Here is a 19,773-nt window from a genome sequence, read left to right as displayed (position 1 = left end):
ATCTTTTCCTTGTGTCATTTTAAACAAAAATAATTACCGGACCTTTACTTTTTATTTCCGCCGTGAATTGTAATGAGCAGGGTGTCACACATGTGAGCGTGGCCTGTCCGGTGTGTCACGATGGGAAAAAGGTTGAGAACCACTGGTTTAAACATACTATATTAGAAGTGCAGTACAGATATATTCCACGTATTAAGAAAGGTGGAAGGAAGGTCAAACAATTGCCAGCATGGTTAAAAAGTGAGGTTTGAAAGAGGTTATTTTAGCCAAAAGATCTTCATTAAAAAATTGGTAGAAAGCTCCATCAGAGGAAAATAGGATAAAGCATAAGCATTGGCAAGTTAAATGTAAGACATTGATAAGTCAGGCTAAGAGAGAATTTGAAAAGAAGTTGGTCGTAGAGGCAAAAACTCATAATAAAAACTTTTAAAAATATATCTAAACCAGAAAGCCTGTGAGGGAGTCAGTTAGATGATTGAGGGGTTAAAGGGGCACTTAGGGACGATAAGACCATTGCGGAAAGACTAAACAAATTCTTTGCCTTGGTGTTTACTGAAGAGGATATTGGGGAGATACCCATTCCAGAGATGATTTTCAAGGGTGTTGATTTAGTTGAACTGAACCAAATTATGGTGAACCTGGACGATGTAGTAGGATAAATTGACAAACCGAAGAGTAGTAAATTGCCTGGACTGGATGGTATATACCCCAGGGTTCTGAAAGAACTCAATCATGAAATTTCAGACCTATTAGTACAAATTTGTATCCTATCATTAAAATTGTCCATTGTACCTGAAGACTGGAGGGTAAGCAATGTAATTCCGATATTTAAAAAGGGCTCCAGGGGAGATATGGGAAACTATAGACTAGTGAACCTGACTTCAGTGCCAGGAAAAATCATGGAAACTGTTATAAAGAATGAAATCACAGAACATTTAGATAGACATGATTTAATGAGACAATGCCAGCATGGATTTACCCAAGGGAAATAATGCCTCTGTTTCGCTCCATGGTGAGACCGCACTTTGAATACTGTGTACAATTCTGGTCGCCGCATCTCAAAAAAGATATAATTGCAATGGAGAAGGTACAGAGAAGGGCTACCAAAATGATAAGGGGAATGGAACAGCTCCCCTATGAGGAAAGACTAAAGAGGTTAGGACTTTTCAGCTTGGAGAAGAGACGGTTGAGGGGGGATATGATAGAGATGTTTAAAATTATGAGAGGTCTAGAATGGGTAGATGTGAATCGGTTATTTACTCTTTCGGATAATAGAAAGACTAGGGGGCATTCCATGAAGTTAGCATGGGGCACATTTAAAACTAATCGGAGAAAGTTCTTTTTTACTCAATGCACAATTAAACTCTGGAATTTGTTGCCAGAGGATGTGGTTAGTGCAGTTAGTATAGCTGTGTTTAAAAAAGGATTGGATAAGTTCTTAGAGGAGAAGTCCATTACCTGCTATTAAGTTCACTCTGGGGTAGATTTTATAATTTTGCGTGAGCGCGTACTTTTGTTCACGCACCAGGCGTGAACAAAAGTACGCTGGATTTTATAAGAATCGCGCGTAGCCGCGCGTATCTTATAAAATCCGGGGTCGGCGCGTGCAAGGGGGTGCACATTTGTGCAACCTGCGTGCGCCGAGCCCAGCGTGCGCTGCTTGTTCCCTCCGAGGCCGCTCCGATTTCGGAGCGGCCTCAGAGGGAACTTTCCTTTGCCCTCCCCCCACCTTCCCCTCCCTTCCCCTACCTAACCCACCCCCCCGGCCCTATCTAAATCCCCCCCCCTTACCTTTGTTGGCAGATTTACGCCTGCTGAAAGCAGACGTAAATCTGCGCGTGCCAGCGGGCTGCTGGCGCGCCATCACCCAACTCGGGGGCTGGTCCGGAGGCCTCGACCACGCCCCAAGGCCGGCGCCATGCCCCCAGGCCCGCCCCCGCAACGCCGTGTCTCGCCCCCAAAACGCCGTGTCATTTACGCGACGCCCCCGACACACCCCTTTTACGAAGCCCCGGGACTTATGCGCGTCCCGGGGCTCTGCGCGCGCTGGCGGCCTATGCAAAATAGGCAAGCCGGCGCGCGAGGGCTCTGCGCGCGTAAATCCAGCCGGATTTACGCGCGCAGGGCATTTAAAATCCGGCCCTTAGAGAATAGCCACTGCCATTAGCAATGGTAACATGGAATAGACTTAGTTTTGGGGTACTTGCCAGGTTCTTATCGCCTGGATTGGCCACTGTTGGAAACAGGATGCTGGGCTTTATGGACCCTTGGTCTGACCCAGTATGGCATTTTCTTATGTTCTTAAAATCCGACCCTAACTGTCTAGGTGATTTGCCATTCTTTAGTTTGTCAATCTGCCCTATTACATCTTCCAGGTTCACTGTGATTTGTGTCAGTTCTTACGAATAGTCACGATTAAATACTGTGGGGCGGATTTTCAGAGCCCTGCTCGCCTAAATCCGCCCAAATCCGGGCGGATTTAGGCGAGCAGGGCCCTGCGCGCCGGTGAGCCTATTTTACATAGGCCTACCGGCGCGCGCAGAGCCCCGGGACTCGCGTAAGTCCCGGGGTTCTCCGAGGGGGGCGTGTCGGGGGCCGGGCCCGGTCGTCGCGGTGTTTAGGGGGCGTGTCGGCAGTGTTTTGGGGGCGGGTACGGGGGCGTGGCTACGGCCCAGGGCGGTCCGGGGGCGTGGCCGCGCCCTCCGTACCCGCCCCCAGGTCGCGTCCCGGCGCGCAAGAGGCCCGCTGGCGCGCGGGGATATACGCCTCCCAGAGGGAGGCGTAAATCCCCCGACAAAGGTAAGGGGGGGGGCTTAGACAGGGCCGGGTGGGTGGGTTAGGTAGGGGAAGGGAGGGGAAGGTGAGGGGAGGGAACGGGGGTAGGCTGCGCGGCTCAGCACGCGCCGGCTATACAAAATCAATAGCCTTGCGTGCGCCAATCCAGGTTTTTAGCAGATACGCGCGGCTCCGCACGTATCTACTAAAATCCAGCTTACTTTTGCTTGCGCCTGATGCACCAGCAAAAGTAGGCCAATTCGCGCTATTTGAAAATCTACCCCTGTGTCTAGCATGGGTATCTCCCCATCATCTTCTTCAGTAAACATTGAAGTAAAGAATTTAGTCTTTCCGCTGTGGCCTTGTCTTCCCTAAGTGCCCCTTTAACCTTTCAATTATCTGATGGTCCAACTAATTCCCTTATGGACTTTCTGGTTTGGATATATTTTAAAATGTTTGAATTATGAGTTTTTGTCTCCTTAGCCAACTTCTTTTCAAACTCTCTTTTTGCATGCCTTATCAATGGTTTATATCTAACTTGCCATTGCTTATGCTTTTTCCTATTTTCTTCAGATGGCTTCTTTTTCCAATTTTTGAATGAAGATCTTTTGGCTAAAATAGCCTCTTTCACTTCACCTTTTAACCATACCAGCAGTTATTTGGCCTTCCCTCCATCTTCTTTAGTGCATGGAATAAATTTGATCTGGGCTTCCAAGATAATATGTCCTGGTATGTTCCCTGAAATATAAGTGGGCAAACAGTGAAGTAGTGGACAGATGGAGGGAAGTGGGGGCAGAAAGCTAACAAGAAACACAGGCATGAATGAACCTGTCAAACTGCTGAGGATTGCAAGTATTGTGAATTTGATTGGCTATTTAAGAAGGGAAACTGTTGAAGTCTATGGAGGTGACTGGCATGTGGGAAGAGATATTTAGGAAAGGAGTACCACTGAAATCTGTAGAAGTTTATTATGCAGGGAATAGATATTTGAGAAGGTGGATCCATTGAAATCTATAGAAGTGTGTGAAATTTGGAAGAGATATTTATTTAAAAGGTGATGCCATTGAAGTCTATGGAGGTGAATAATGTGGTAAAGAGAGCGTTGGTTTTCTGTGAAGCAGCAAAAAGAAGAAATAGGTGTTAATGCAGCATATACACCATGGAAAAAAATGCATCTCTGTAGTGTTCCTACAATATACTGTATCTGAAAAATGGTAGTTGACTTTATTTGCATTTCCTGGCACTGTTGTGATCATGTATGGGCGGTCAGCACATGGCACAAAGCACTATGTGCTACCTTCCAGTGGAGGATACAGTTGCACAGGGGAGGATCTGAGGGGCTGAACAGGCCCTACCAGCTGAAGAGGACACACTACCATTGAAATGACTGATAGGAAGCTCAGGCCCCATCAACTAGAGAAAATGCAGCACAGGTAGAAATGGCCCGTGCTACAGATGGGGAGTCTAGGCCCAACCACCAACCACTTGCAGCAGCTGCTAATAACTCAGTTGGGAGCTGTGGAGCAAGGAAGGAAGGATGCAATAGAAAGGGAAGAGAGAGTTAGGAGACAGGAAGGAGAGTGGAGGGTGGGAGAGGAAAAGGAGTGATGAGAATGGAATGGAGAGAACATGGAGCAGCCACCCACTCACAAACACATAACTTCCTCTCACTCACATACCTCCCATACACACACACACAAATCACCCACTCACACTCCCCTGCCTACACCTGCCCACCCACTCACACTCCCCTGCCTACACACTTAGTCCTCACCCGCAGACGCAGATGCCAAATCCCACCTCACCCATACCTCCCACCCCACCATCTAAAACTCTCGCCAACACAGCCCTACTAGTACTAAGCCTCAGGCAAGGTTTTATGAAAATGTGGGTAACAGAGTGCCTTTAGTGGGGGAGGGAGGATCTTTCATGAGTGGAGGGGAAGCGAGTGAATGAGAGATGAGTTTACACCCTGGCATCTAAGTTTCTTGCCATTTTATAAGGACTTTATTACTAGTTCATCCTATGTTAGAGGGCTGAGCTTTCCTTTACGTGCACAAGGTTGCTCCACTCAGCTCCTCACTTTGCCTTGGATTTTCAGGAACAACTGGATCACGGCGACGGAATCCAGGATTGCTGTCTCATGAAGACATCAATGGCCTTAGATACAGGCGTTCATTGCATCAGAAAGGACAATGGCATCTCTGTCCAGGTGAAGAAAGGGCCTGGCTGCATCACTGTTCAGGACTGCTGGGACAGACGGGAGGCTGCTTCCAATACTGAGTATGTTCAAGCTCCAGGGAGCCCGGGTTTGGGGGTATAGACATCAACAGTCCATTATCTATTGCTGCTTAGTAGTCATTGAAAAATGGCATTGATGGGCCCAGAGCTAGGGGGCTGTCCGGGCTGTCCCGGCCCCTACTGACTACAAATAACTTCATTTAGGGGTATAGGGTAGGGGTCCACCTACCCCCCACGCCAGACCACCAGGATAATTTTTTTGGATTGGGGGATGGGGGTGGGATAGGGGGACCACTAGACCCAGGAATATTACATTATTTGGATGGGAGGTGGGGAAGGAATGGGGATGATGTGGGGGGGGGGGGGGGGGGAGGCGGGCAAAGCCAAAGGATGTACTTTCGTTAAGGAGAAAAGGTGGGGGATAGTAGCAAGCCATTGCCACATGGTTTCCAAATTTTTCTTTCCTCTTGGAGGGGAGCCAGAGCCACCTCGGAAGAGTGAGGTGGGCAGGGGTTGGCACTGACCCCTGAGGTGATTTTTCTATACTTTGGTGGAGGGGAGTTTTTGGGCTTCAGGCCCTTTAAGCAATGGCAGCCCTGACTGAGTGTGATATTTTGTCGCTCATTTTTGTTCTGCAGTAGAACATCACACTGTGGTACTGCCGTGATAGTTTTTCAGGGAGGGGCTATGTATTGTGGGGATACCTCCTCACTATAATTATCCACTCCCACAATAAACGATTGCAGCTTGGTAAATTTCCCTATAAGTTATCTGGCTAACTTTGAATATTGAAATTAGATGGGTAACTTAGGAAGCTAACTCAGCTCCTCCCAGCTACACCACTAACTTAGCTGGTTAAATTCTAGCAGGCTAGCTTATTAGTCGGCTAAAATATAGCCAGCAAAGTGGCCAATTATTCATTTAGCTGGATAATTTATGAGCAATCCATCTAAATGCTTCTGAATATGGATCTCTAGGAAAACAAACCCAACACTCCTAAATAATAAAGAGTGGGCTCTTGGTGGGAACTGTTATCTCCTATCCCTTTCTCTGATTTTACTTTGAACTTCTGGGCTATAAAGACCCAACCATACAAGAATCAAAATCTATTCTCCTTCTCATGGGCAGGAACTAGTGGCAAAAATTACTCCCAACAAAACAGGAGCAAAAGTCTTCTCAAAAACTGCAACTCCTCCATTTTCAAGAAACTGCTGTCCCTCTTTTGTATGGCAGGCAGGGAATCACAGTTATTTATCCTGACCTCCTCTAGGCAGGGCAAAATCCTCCCGAGGCAGAACCCAGGCTTTACAGAAAAATCCAAAACTCTTCCAAAAACCAGACTCAGAAAACATCTTCCACTCCCAGCAACATTCCTGCCAGACCAAGGGGATACTGGTCAGAAATCTGCCTCTTCTTCTGGTATCAGGCTGTGGGGGGCTAAAAACGGGGAATCGCTTCAACAGCTCTCTTTACTCTCCAAAATTCTAAGAAAAATGTTGCTCCACTCATTGTGCTCTGCCTGCTTTTATGCAAGCTGACGACCAATCCAGGCAACCTCACAGGAAGTGCTGGTAAGGGATGGTCTGCAAATTTCTACATCTTACCTAAATCTAACCTAGGGCTTAAGCTAGGGATAAAATAGATAGTGGGGATCTAGAGAGTCCCTACAGTAATGATCATCTGTGCCCTATCATTTCTCACTCCATTTGTCTACGCCAACAGTAAAGTAAAATTTCTTACAGTAAACAGTTTTCTTTGTAGACAGCAGGATAATTAGTCATGAAACATGGGTGATGTCATCCAATGTGTCAAAGGGAGCCATATCTTTAGCTGAGTAAATCTTTTACTACTGAGCATGCATAGGAGTTCCCATATGTGCGCTGTCTTGTGAGCCTATCCATCAATTGTAGCTTTAGTGAGGAAGTCGACTCTTCAGGGAGGTAAGCAAATATTAAACATGGCTAATTCAAACTGCTGTCTATGGAGAACCCTGTTTACAGTAAGCAAACTTTCTTTCTCCATCAACAAGCAGGGATGAATTAGTCATGACACATGGGGAGTATCAAGCTGACAGTTACATACTGTTGCACTTACTGAATAAAGTAATCTATCTCGCCTGTAGAGAGTGGACTAATGGGTGAACAGGCTGTGCAAAATTGCTTGTCTAACTTTATTGTCACTAATGGATAGGATGTCGAGATATTAGTGGGACATACAGACAACCAAGTTGCTGCTTTGCAGATGTCTGCAATGGAGACAGCTTTCAGGAGAGCAAGTGAAAATCCATGGCTCTGACTTGATGAGTCTTGATAGAGTCTGCATTAGGAAGGCCAGCTGACTGACAGTAGTGCACAATACAGTTGTACAAGTAATGAATGACAACAGGTACCCCAGACTGTTGGGATCATACAATGCAAAGAGTTGATGACAATGTGACTGAGTTCCCCACCAGTAACGGGCACAGCCTTTTCACATTCCAGTGAACGAAGAGCCTTTTTTTCCTTCTGCATGAGGCTTAATTCAGGTGAAAAGCAGAGATCCTTTAGACCTTCTGCCAAAGCACACAGATGATCCTCTTATTTGGAAAATGGTGTTCTAAAGTAAAATCAAAGGCTTGGTTGTGAACTGAAAAATGCTGAAATGTTAGCCCTAACAGTCATTCAAATTCAAACAAAAAACATTTCAGATGTTAGAATATTGAAATGAATAAAAACAACCATTTCTGTCAGCTAGACAGTCTGTGGTACTGGATGATCTAACCTCATCTGAGTGAAAAGAGAATTTATATAGAAGCTTTCCAGGCTCTACATCTTGTCTGCATGGAGTTTAAACTTATAGAGGTCGATATTCAAAAGCCATTTAGATGAATATCTGTCTAAATGGCTACCTGGCTATATTGAAAGCTGAATCCTAGAATTTAGCCACTAGGTTGGGGGCATACCGGGGGTGGGTAGTAGGCATTTCTGGGCAGAACAGAGTTAGCCACTTAAACATATGTAGTTAATGTTAAGATAGCTGGGTATATTCAGCAGCACAACCGCACTGCTGAATATACCCTGCTAGTTAGCTGGATATGTTTATCCTGCTAACTAGCCGAGCCAATCAGCGGCTGAATATTGGCTTCCCAATTCCCAACTCATCAATGTATTCCCCCTGAGGAAGCTATTTATTGAGTGAAGTGAACGTCCCTTGTAGGGGATTAATTGTAAGAGCGAGAGACTGAGGTCATTTGAAAAACTTGTGAATTTTCATTACAAGAAATTTTGGGGAGTTGTTGTATGATATGAGTCTGGAAACATTTAAAGAAAGTTTTGTGCTTTATTAATGAACTGGAAACATTTGTAAAAAAAGGTTTTATGAGAAATGCTTTGATATTCTTGATTGAGAATGTTTATAGAATGTAGAAAATGTTCTCACAGGACAAGCAGGATGGTAGTCCTCACATATGGGTAACATCATCAGGATGGAGCCAAATCACGGAACACTTTTGTCAAAGTTTCTAGAACTTTGACTGGCACCTACTGGGCATGCCCAGTATAGCACCAACTCTGCATCCAGCAGGGGTCCCCTTTCAGTCTTCTTTTTTCTGTGCAGCAGTAGCCACGCGGCTTAAGGAGCTCTCTTCAGATTCCTGACAGGAATTTTCCTCACGGTACTTCTCTCAAAATTTTCAAAAATGTTTACCTCATAGGGGTCCCCCTATCGATATCTATACTCCGTGGTCGAAAGGTAAGGCTTTACCCTAGTTGCGGTCGATTCCCATCGAGTTATTCCTTCGGGGCCTACTGGCCATCGACCGCACTGCGTCTAAAGTTTTTGTCGAAGTTATGGCATCGGGTTTTCGTCGGTGCCCCGACTGTTCTCGAACAATGTCCCTGACTGACCTGCATAGGGTCTGTGTTTTATGTTTGGGGTCCGACCATGATGTTCAAACTTGCGCCAAATGTTCCCAAATGACACAGAAGGGCTGCAAGGCTCGTTTAGAGAAAATGGAGTTTCTCTTTCAGTCAAAAAACCTGACTCCATTGATAGCTTCGACCTTGTCTGAGCCAGTTCCATCGACCTCTCGTCAGCACTGGGACACCATTGCTGCCCGACCGGCGTCGACGATTCCAAGGGTATCGATCATCTCCTTGCCTCCTCAAGAAAAGGACCGAGGAGACCATCGTGAAAAACGTCGACACCATCATCGTAAGGCTCAGTCCGCCGATGCAGGCAAGCCCTCGTCATCGATGTCGACGGTGTTATAATCTGCTATGCTGATGGGAGGAGCAAGCAGATGGGAGTTGGCAATCTGTTAGGTTATGCTCCTCCAGAGGGGAGGAGTTAGCAATCTATTGTAATCTGCTGCTGGATACTCCTGTAGAGGGAGGAGTTTAGCAATCTGTTATGAGTCACCGTGTGGAGTTGCAATCTGTTAGGAACTGGCTCCCGTGGAAGGAGGAATTTAGCAATCTGATATGCTCTGTAGGCGGAACTAGCAATCTTGTTATGATATAGACTGCTGAGTTGGCAATCTGTACCAGTGGAGTGCTAGAGAGGGTACTCAGCTGGAAAGGAATGTAAACAGGTGAATCCTTGGGCCGATGGCAGATGACAGCACCCCCAGGAGGATATCCTGAGAGGGACCACCGGCTAGGCTTGGTATGGAGACAGATTATTAGACAGGTTAGTAGAACAACCAGAGGTGGCAGTAGTGAGCTGATATGCTCGGCAGGGCTGAAGTCCCTCAGATATTGGAACTGCGATCTCAGGGTTGCTGAGCTGTAGAAAGACTATAGATAGTGAGTAGACAGGGTATGCTGTATTCCTAGCCAGTAACAGATGACAATCTCACATAGGTTCTTAAGGAGGCTCAGTAGCTGGAAAGAGTTTGGCCCTCGAGGAGCGAGTACCTGGTTCCAGGGAAAGCTCTGAGAGAGCGGAAGTAACTCACGAATGTCTGTAACTGCGATAGCTTCCAGGCAGTAGAGAATCTTCAGAGTATTCAGGAACATGGGCCCTCGAGGAGCGAGTACCGGTTCCTATCTGCAATCTGAAATAGAGAAAAGAAAGCGAGGCCCCCGAAAAGCGGGTACCTCTGATAAGTCCGAGGAGGCAGAGTAGCTTGGACAAATCCGTATCTGTCCATCCTTGCTAACTCAAATCATAAGCGAAAGTGAAGACCTTTTATGTTGGAAGCGGATGACGTCAATACAGAGGGATACCCTGAGGTTCGCGCCCTTGCTGGTATATACTTCGGAGCACGCGCACATCCTACATCATCAGGAACATGGTGGATCCGCAGCGTCGAGCCGGTCCGGGTACGCCGGAAAGAAGCGGCATGGAGACGCCGCGGCAGTAAGCCGTCCATCAGACCCAGAGGGAGTCACCACAGAGGTAGAGAGGGTGGAGCGAGGGTGTAGAGCAGCCAAGAATGCAACAGACGGAGCCATCGACAAAGAAGCCCGTCTAGAAAAGGCCCCATCCTCTTCTGTGACCGGGTCACCGAGGCGTTCCCCACCTTCAGTGGTGCAGGGATCCGCGATTCCACCTTCACCAGTGGACCCTCTGGCTACGCCAGTCCTGCCTCCTACTCCAGAGCCGGGGTTATTCACCCCAGGTCTCCGAGAGGAATTGGATCGGATGATCCAAGAGGCCATCAGAAAAGCACTTCAGGGTTTCCAACCTCCATCAACGCCGGTGCCGGTTCCCGAGCCGGTCACAGATCCGATTTCTGTAGCGCTTGCATCGCTACTGGGTAGACTGGATGTGTTGATCGGTGTCCTTCCACCGTTGGAACCGAGAGCACTGGTGGATCCAGTACCTTCTACTCTGATTCCATTATCATCGGATGAAGAGGAAACACCGATATCCATTCCACCGCCTGGGATCTTACCTCCGACTCGTCCATCGATGTCACCGGTTCCTTCGGTGCCTCCATCGATGCCGTCGGTTACACTTCTGATGCCATCGATGCCTAGGCCTGGTCCTTCGGGATTAACACCATTCTTCCCTTCAGGAGATCCTATGGGAGCTGGTGACCAGTCCTATGATCCTTGGACTGATGATACTTCCCAGGATACCGATGATCTGCCTTCAGAGCCCTCTCCTCCAGATGAAAGACAACGTTCTCCACTAGAAGATCTGTCTTTCATTAATTTCATCAAGAAAATGTCTGAAGCCATTCCCTTTCAACTTCAGACAGAAGAGGACTCTAGGCACAAGATGCTGGAAGTACTCCAGTTTCGTGATGCTCCTAAGGAGATAATGTCTATACCTATTCATGAAATCCTGATTGAACTCCTCAAGAGAAACTGGGAACACCCAGGTTCAGTCCTACCTGCCATTTGCAATACAGATGCAACTTACCTCATACAGTCAGCTCCAGGATTTCAAAAGTCTCAGCTGGATCTTCACTCTGTGGTTGTTGAATCAGCCCAGAAAAAGGCACGACATTCAAAACCTCATTCCTCCATACCTCCAGGGAAGGAACAAAAATCCCTGGATGCTTTTGGTAGATGTATCTTCCATGGCTCAATGCTCATATCTCGCATTGCCTCTTACCAGTTATACATGGCACAGTATAACAGAGACCTTTTTAAGAAGATCCAGGATTTTTCTGAAACTTTATCAGAGCAATTCCAAAGTCAGCTTTATGCTCTGGCTCAAAAAGGTCTGGATGCTAGAAAACACGAGGTACGCACTGCATATGACATTTTTGACACTGTCTCTAGAGTGTCTGCAGCAGGTATTAGTACAAGGAGATGGGCCTGGTGCAAATCCTCAGACTTAAGACCAGAAGTGCAAGACAGGTTAGCTGATCTATCCTGTGTAGGTGATAATCTCTTCGGTGAAAAAATCTGAGAGACTGTGGCGCAGCTGAAGGACCATCATGAAACGCTCTGCCAGCTTTCTTCTGTGCTGTCTGAATTTCCATCCGCCGCAAAGAGAACTTTCAGGCGTGATTCTAAGAGGCCGGCCTACAAGCCAAGAAAATTCTATCCTCCGGCTTCTAGAGGTCGTCCTTCCAGACCTTACCAAAAAGGTCAGTCTAGACAGTCTTGGCCTCAAAAGTCTCGGCCAGCTTCTCAGCCTGGGCCAGCATCAGGGTTTTGATTCCTTCCTACAGAGTGTAAGCCAAATTCCTCTTCCATCCATACCAGTCAGCGGTCGGCTCTGCCACTTCAACAACATTTGGCATACAGTCACCACAGACCAGTGGGTGCTTGCAGTAGCCACTCAGGGTTACCATCTAAATTTCCTGACTGTTCCACCGGACTCCCCACCTCGGCTAATGTGGGGGACTTCCGACCACTCTCTCTTGCTCGAACAGGAGGTCTCAAACCTCCTCAAAATCTGAGCAATAGAACCAGTGCTCCCCTCCCAACAGGGGCAAGGGTTCTACTCCTGGTATTTTCTGATACCAAAAAAGTCAGGTGGTGTACGTCCGATACTGGACCTTCGCGCCCTAAACAAATTTTTACAGAAAGAAAAATTCAAAATGGTAACCCTGGGCTCTCTACTTCCTCTTCTACAAAGAGAAGATTGGCTATGCTCTCTAGATCTCCAAGATGCTTACACACACATCTCCATAACTCCTTCTCATCGCAAATTCCTGCGATTCCTGGTCGGCCCTCGTCACTTCCAGTACCGTGTAATACCATTCGGCCTAGTGTCCGCTCCACGAGTATTCACCAATTGCTTGGTGGTAGTCGGAGCCTTTCTCAGGAATCAGGGAGTGCATGTCTACCCTTATCTTGACGATTGGTTGGTAAGGGCTCTGACTCAACAGGATACATTAACCTCCCTGCGTTTCACTATCAACACCCTGATCTCCTTAGGGTTTCTAATCAACTATCCCAAATCCAAGATAGTTCCATCCCAAACCCTATCCTTTATAGGGGCTGACCGCAACACACTACAGACGAAAGCCTTCCTCCCCCAGGATCGCGCTTTCACCATAACATCTCTGGCGCATCACATGCAGACTCGAGCATCTTCAACTGCTCGTCATTTCCTCACACTCCTGGGTCACATGGCGTCCTCTGTGCATGTCACTCCAATGGCTCACCTTGCCATGATGGTCATGCAGTGGACCCTAAAATCCCAGTGGATTCAAGCTTGTCAGCCAATGTCCAGCATTGTCCAGGTTACCAAACAGCTCCGTCTGTCCCTAGCTTGGTGGATGCACCACTCCAGTCTCATTCAAGGCCTTCCGTTTCAATCTCCAGAATCTCAAATTGTCTTAACAACAGATGCATCCAACCTAGGGTGGGGTGCACATGAGGACGACCTGCAGACTCAAGAAACCTGGTCTCCAGAGGAAACCAGACACCAGATAAATTTCCTGGAGCTACGGGCGATCAGATATGCCCTCAAGGCCTTTCAGGACTGTCTATCAAACAATGCCATCCTGATTCAAACTGACAATCAGGTTGCGATGTGGTACATCAACAAACAAGGGGGAACGGGCTCCTACCTCCTGTGTCAGGAAGCTGCACAGATATGGGCATGGGCCCTTTCCCGCTTGATGTGCCTCAAAGAAACCTACTTGCCGGGAGTGGACAATCTCTTGGCAGACAAGCTGAGGCGCATTTTCCATCCGCACGAGTGAGAACCCCACGGTAGTGGACTCGATATTCCAAATTTGGGGCTACCCTCACATAGACCTCTTTGCACTGGTCCACAACCACAAAGTAGACAACTTCTGCTCTCTCATTCGCAGTTACCACTAGCAACCAAGAGATGCCTTTGCCCTCTCCTGGGCTTGCGGTCTCCTTTATGCATACCCTCCACTTCCTCTCATCTCAAAGACTCTCATGAAGCTACGGAAGGACAAGGGCTTAATGATTCTGATAGCTCCCCACTGGCCATGCCAGGTGTGGTTTCCAATCCTCCAGGACCTATCAATATGCCGGCACATTCCCCTGGGGAAGGATCCCTTCTGATAACTCAGAATGACGGGTACCTGCGCCACCCCAACCTTCAGGCACTATCTCTGACGGCCTGGGTGTTGAAAGATAATACTCCAACCTCTTAACCTTTCAGAGTCGGTATCCCAAGTCCTGGTGGCTTCATAAAAGCCCTCAACGAGAAGGTCTTATCACTCTGAATGGAAGAGGTTTACGGTCTGGTGCACTTCCATGTCCATAGACCCCTTCACTTGTTCCACTGCGAGGTTCCTGGACTATCTCTGGCACCTGTCAGAGTTAGGCCTGAAAACTTCCTCTATCTGGGTGCATGTCAGTGCAGTGTCTGCGTACTATAAAGGTATAGGAAATATCTCCATTTCGACACAACCCTTAGTATCACGCTTCATGAGAGGCTTGCTCCAATTAAAACCTCCACTGCGCCCTCCGGCCCCTGCTTGGGACCTTAACGTAGTGTTGGGGTGGCTTATGCAACCTCCATTTGAGCCTCTCCACTCCTGTGATCTCCGTTATCTCACCTGGAAGGTAGTTTTTCTTCTCGCGATCACATCCGCTTGCCGAGTTAGTGAATTACAGGCATTAGTTACCTATCCGCCTTACACTAAAATTCTGCATGACAGGGTGGTGCTCCGCACCCACCCTAAATTTTTACCAAAGGTAGTATCAGAATTTCACATTAATCAATCCATCATCCTACCTACATATTTTCCCAGGCCCCATTCCAATCCAGGAGAACAGGCTCTGCATTCCTTAGACTGCAAACGTGCTCTAGCCTTCTATCTAGACCGCACGTCAGCCCACAGGAAATCCACTCAATTGTTTGTTTTGTTTGATACCATCAAACTTGGATATCCCGTGGGAAAGCAGACCCTCTCCTCCTGGTTGGCGGACTGTATCTCTTTTTGCTACCAGCAAGCAGGCATTCCACTTCAAAACCGTGTGAAAGCACACTCTATAAGGATCATGGCGACATCAGTAGTGCACCTTCATTCGGTGCTGCTTCCTGACATATGCAAGGCTGCTACCTGGAGTTCTCTCCATACATTCGCAGCCCATTATTGCTTAGATAAGGCTGGCAGACAAGATTCCATCTTCGGCCAGTCTGTTCTACACAACTTATTTTCAGTTTGACTTACCAACATCCTTCCACCGACCTGTTAGGGTTCAGGATGCCCTCCTAACTAAATTCTATCCCTGTTGTTGTGCCTTTGCACGTCTTTGGATACATTTGGTGCTTCGCTCGGGCATCCTCAGCTCGGTACTCACCCATACGTGAGGACTACCATCCTGCTTGTCCTGTGAGAAAGCAGAGTTGCTTACCTGTAACAGGTGTTCTCACAGCCAGCAGGATGTTAGTCCTCATGAAACCTGCCCGCCACCCCGTGGAGTTGAGTTTGTTTACGTTTTCTTATTTTATTTTTTGCATGTACCTTTGCTATATTACCAGACTGAAGGGGGACCCCTGCTGGATGCAGAGTTGGTGCTATGCTGGGCATGCCCAGTTGGTGCCAGTCAAAGTTCTAGAAACTTTGACAAAAGTGTTCCGTGATTGGGCTCCATCCTGATGATGTCACTCATATATGAGGACTAACATCCTGCTGTCCTGTGAGAACACCTGTTACAGGTAAGCAACTCTACTTTTTTTAATTTAAGCTGAATAGTCTCACTGTAATAGTTGTTTGATGTACTTTGCACTATAAAAATTTGTATGTTTGAAATATTATTCTAATGTTCATTTTGATTTATTTAAGACTTTGCATACATTATGCCATTATAAATGATTAAAGATATTGTCTATCCAGTTGCTATTTATGGTTTATACTGTTCATTTTATTGTTTATAAGTAGATTTTGTAATATCTAGCAGGCTGAAGGAAGACCCCATGACTGGCTGCACTCACCACCAACACTGCTGGCCTATCCCAATGCCATGTCTCCTTCAATGAGCAAAAATGCTGTCGCTCTCACACATGCCCGTAGGTGTAGGTGTGCGCGTAGTCCCTCCTTTTATAGGTTCTGAGGTGTAAACTGAACTATGGTGCCATTTGATGACATCATCCATGCATCACTATAAAGGCTCCAGCTGACCTTCATACCAATGCCTCAGCAATAGGTCCTCCTGCCTAGCCTGAAGTATGTATTGCAATCCTTCATGCCTCATTGTCCTGCTTGCCTTAATGTCCTGCTGTCTTTCCTTACCGTGCTCCTGCCTTGTCCACCTCTCTTTTGCATTGCCCTTTTCATCCCATCTTGTTGTGATCCTGAGTCTGTCCTTCCTTGTTCTGTCTCTCCTGCCTGCTTTCTAAGTCTTGACCTCTGCTACAGATCCTGACTACTCTCTTGCCTGCCACCTGATATTGACCTCTGCCATGGATCTTGACCACTCTTTTGCTTGCCACCTGGTACTGACCTCTGCTATGGACCCTGACCAATTTCTTGCCTGCTGTCTGGTATTGACCTCTGCTACAAACACTGACTCTTCCTTTCATGCTGCCTGACTTGACCTTGGCTTGTACCTGGACCCTGTTTTCTTGCTACCAGCCCTGACCACTGCCTGTATCTGGAATATTTTTGACCATTTCTTAAGAGATACTCACCTAAGCCCTGTTGGCCCCTGGAACAGGGCTCTAGCTCCAGTTCCAGTAAGGGCAAGTCTACTAGCTGTTGGCAAAGGCCCAGTGGATTCGCCTACTAGGCTGCGTCAACCACACCACAGTCAAAGGGCTTACATCCGTGACAGATTTATTGTCTTCTGGAGGTAGTATTTTGTATTTTGCTATTGAAAAACAGAGATCACCATTGGAGAAATTCAAGATTGTTGCAGTGCACCACACTGTTATGAAAGGACTGCAGTCGCTGTCCCTTCTAGCTGAAGAGATAGCAACTGGAAACACTACCTTCCAGACAAGAGACTTCAAGGAGGCCAACATCAGCAGCTTGACATTGAGTGGTCATGGCACCAAGGTTAATTCTCATTGATGAATTATTGAGACCCAATGGAAAGAGGGGGATCCTTGGTAGATAGGTGAAGAGAACCAGAGAGCCACCTGGTACAAAAAGAAGATATCTTCCATCCAAATCCATACAACCCTCTGGGGCATGGCTTCCTAACTGAAAAGATGATGCCTTCAACCTCTTTTGACAGTGAAAAAGAAGAGACCACTGAGCGTTCAATGCCCTTGCCCTCAAGTGCTCCTGCAGTAGCAACATGGCCTTGACTTGTAGAGGAATTGGAAGATGGATAAATAACGAGATGAGATAGAGGAAAACACATCCTGACTGGGACATGCTGGGATAATGAGGAAAAGTTCTAACCATTCCTAGAGTACTTTCTAAACCATTCTTGCCACTAACTGCAGTTGTGGAAACAATACAGCAGGTCTGCCTTCCATTATAGTAGAGAAGTGACTGGAGCAAAGTTAAATTTGGAAGATCCTGTTGAAGTGATCTACTCAGTTACATTGTAAACCGGTACGATAAGACCTAGTCTTGAGCATCGGTATAGTAAAAGAAATTAAATAAAATAAATAAATAATGTGTCAGAGATTCTGGGTTTGTTCCCTGAAGGGAGGCTTCATGTCTGCCAATTTACTGAGATTCCCGGCATAGGATCACAGACCCTGTGTCCCTTTACTTGCTTTCACAGACTACTACTTAATTGTCGATTTGGATCAACAATCTCGTTCCTTGCCACATAAGAGAATGAGATGAGAGAATGTTCTTAGCACAAAACAGAATGGTTCATCAGCTCCAAGAGGTTTGCTTGAAAAAACCATTCCATTACAGACTATGGTCCCTGAGGCAGAATGAACCAGTGACATATATAAGGGAAAAATTCCCAAGAAGGGAAAGCATTCGCAGGACCCACAGGTTTAGCCTCCAATGAAGGGATGTCTTCATCACTGAGGAGCCAACGCAGAGTGTAATAGGGATTTACATAGCTGAATAGCTCTTGGTTTGAAGTGCGTAAGGAAACTACATGCCCTGCTGCTGCCATGTGAGCCAAAACAAGTATTATTGGCAGTGGTCTGGCCTAACCGTAGAAAGATTTGGATCATTGCCCACAGCAGAAAGCCCTTTCCAAAAGAAGGAGTGTTCCTTCCTCCACAGAATCTATCCATGCCCAAAGCAATAAAATTTAAAGCCTGAGAGCTGAAAGACTTCCTCAGATCCCATCACCAGCTAGTTGGCCATGAATAAGAAGACTTTGTCAAAAAGAACATCTGGAGTGATAAATATCAAATGCTAGTATCAAAAATCACTCTACAGAAAAGCTAAAATAACATCAGAATTCTGAATATTTCAACATTATGACATGACCATCATATCATTTAATGATGCTGACCATACACTTTGTCAGTATAATTGATGCTTAATTTTTGTGACCAAATTTTATAATCATAGGTCAGTCCTTATGGGCTGGTATAAGTGAAGCTCCAGCAGCCTTTAGTTTCAGCCCACTCCACCTGCTGATGGTGGGGACTCGTAGGTCCTCGCCTACGGGTTGCATCAACCTCACCTCAGCCCAAGGGTCCACCTCCGACGCAACAGGTTGGAAAGGCCATGGACTTGGTAGAGCTGCGTGCCCTCCAAGCCATCCCAGGCTTGGCATCTAAGGTACAAGAACAGCAGCAGTTCCTTGAGGCATTGGCCTCCTCCATGGATTGTCTTCATGCCCGGCTAGATGCCCTTGCAAATAATCCGGCTCCTCCTCCTCCACAGCCACCTCCATCGATGCCTTGAGCCTTGTTGGCACTTCCAGTGCCTCCACGCTTCAATGGCGACTCCAGACTCTGCAGAGGGTTCATAAACCAATGCTACATGCAATTTGCTCTGCAGCCTTCAGTCTTCCAGGACGAGGTGACTAAAGTTACGTTTATCCTGTCCCGCCTTGAAGGGAAAGCGCTGGCCTGGGCTTCTCCCCTGTGGGAATGCTTGGATTCCTTGTTAAAGGAACTGGCTCAGTTTGTGGCTGTTTTCAGACGGACATTTGATGATCCAGGGCGACATGCCGTGGCAAGCACCAGTTTACTACATCTTCGTCAAGGACAATGAAGTCTGTTTGATTATATTATTGAGTTTCGGACTTTGGCTACCGAGCTCGCCTGGCAGGAAGACTGCTATCAACCTGGATGGACTCTCTCTGCAGCTAAAAGATGAGTTGACTGCACGGGAGCTCCCTTCCTCTCTGCAAGAACTTATAGACTTGGCAGTCCAAATTGACCATCATCTTCAAGAGCATCACTGGGAGAGTCGGATGCCCAAGAAGCCTTCGCGGGTTCGCTCCCGCTTACCACCAGTTACCAACCCTGCATCCTGCAGTGATATTCGAGTGGTCAAAGCGGAAGAACCTATGCAGTTGGGTCGCAGGCGGCTGACACCAGAAGAGCGCCTCCAGTGGAGACAAACTGGCCTGTGTCTGTATTGCGGAGCACCTGGCCACCATCTACAGACTTGCCCTATCCATCCGGGAAACTCCTTGGCCCGAGTTCAGTAGGGGTCCTGAACTTGGGTGCAGTCTCTCTGGCCCCTCAATTGTCAGTACTGGTCACTTTAATTTGTCATATTAGGTCCAAAGGGGTCCTTCTGGGTAAAGAGATTCATACAAACAATTGTTTCTCCAGGAGTTTAAACAATACTGATTACTTAGCTTTGTGTCACAGTCTATATAGTACAGACTGTGACACGAATTTAGCAGAGCTTCAGGTTTCATACTGTTTGTATGAATCTCTTTGGACCTAATATGACTTTTTAAGGAAACGTTTGAAAAAAAGAAAAAATTATTTTGACTCCGAGTGAGCGTTATATCTAAATTAAAATAAAGGTGGACCAAATGGTCTATGCAG

The 19,773-nt window shown here is 46.9% G+C and overlaps 1 protein-coding gene across 2 annotated transcripts in view; it reads left to right on the top strand.

The window, feature by feature from the left end:
• TSGA10IP (testis specific 10 interacting protein) overlaps window positions 1–19,773 on the top strand; it is a 241,061-nt gene that overhangs the window by 48,957 nt on the left and 172,331 nt on the right. For both annotated transcript variants that reach the window (XM_029614526.1, XM_029614525.1), the window contains exon 2: window positions 4,877–5,058. In XM_029614526.1, coding sequence (XP_029470386.1) covers window positions 4,877–5,058 — 182 coding nt within the window. The remainder of the gene's footprint in view (window positions 1–4,876; window positions 5,059–19,773) is intronic.

Source organism: Rhinatrema bivittatum, chromosome 8 (genome assembly GCF_901001135.1).
Source record: "Rhinatrema bivittatum chromosome 8, aRhiBiv1.1, whole genome shotgun sequence".
Lineage (NCBI taxonomy): Eukaryota > Metazoa > Chordata > Amphibia > Gymnophiona > Rhinatrematidae > Rhinatrema > Rhinatrema bivittatum.
Note: the sequence above shows the minus strand (reverse complement) of the source record. Positions and strands in the feature narration are given on the sequence as shown.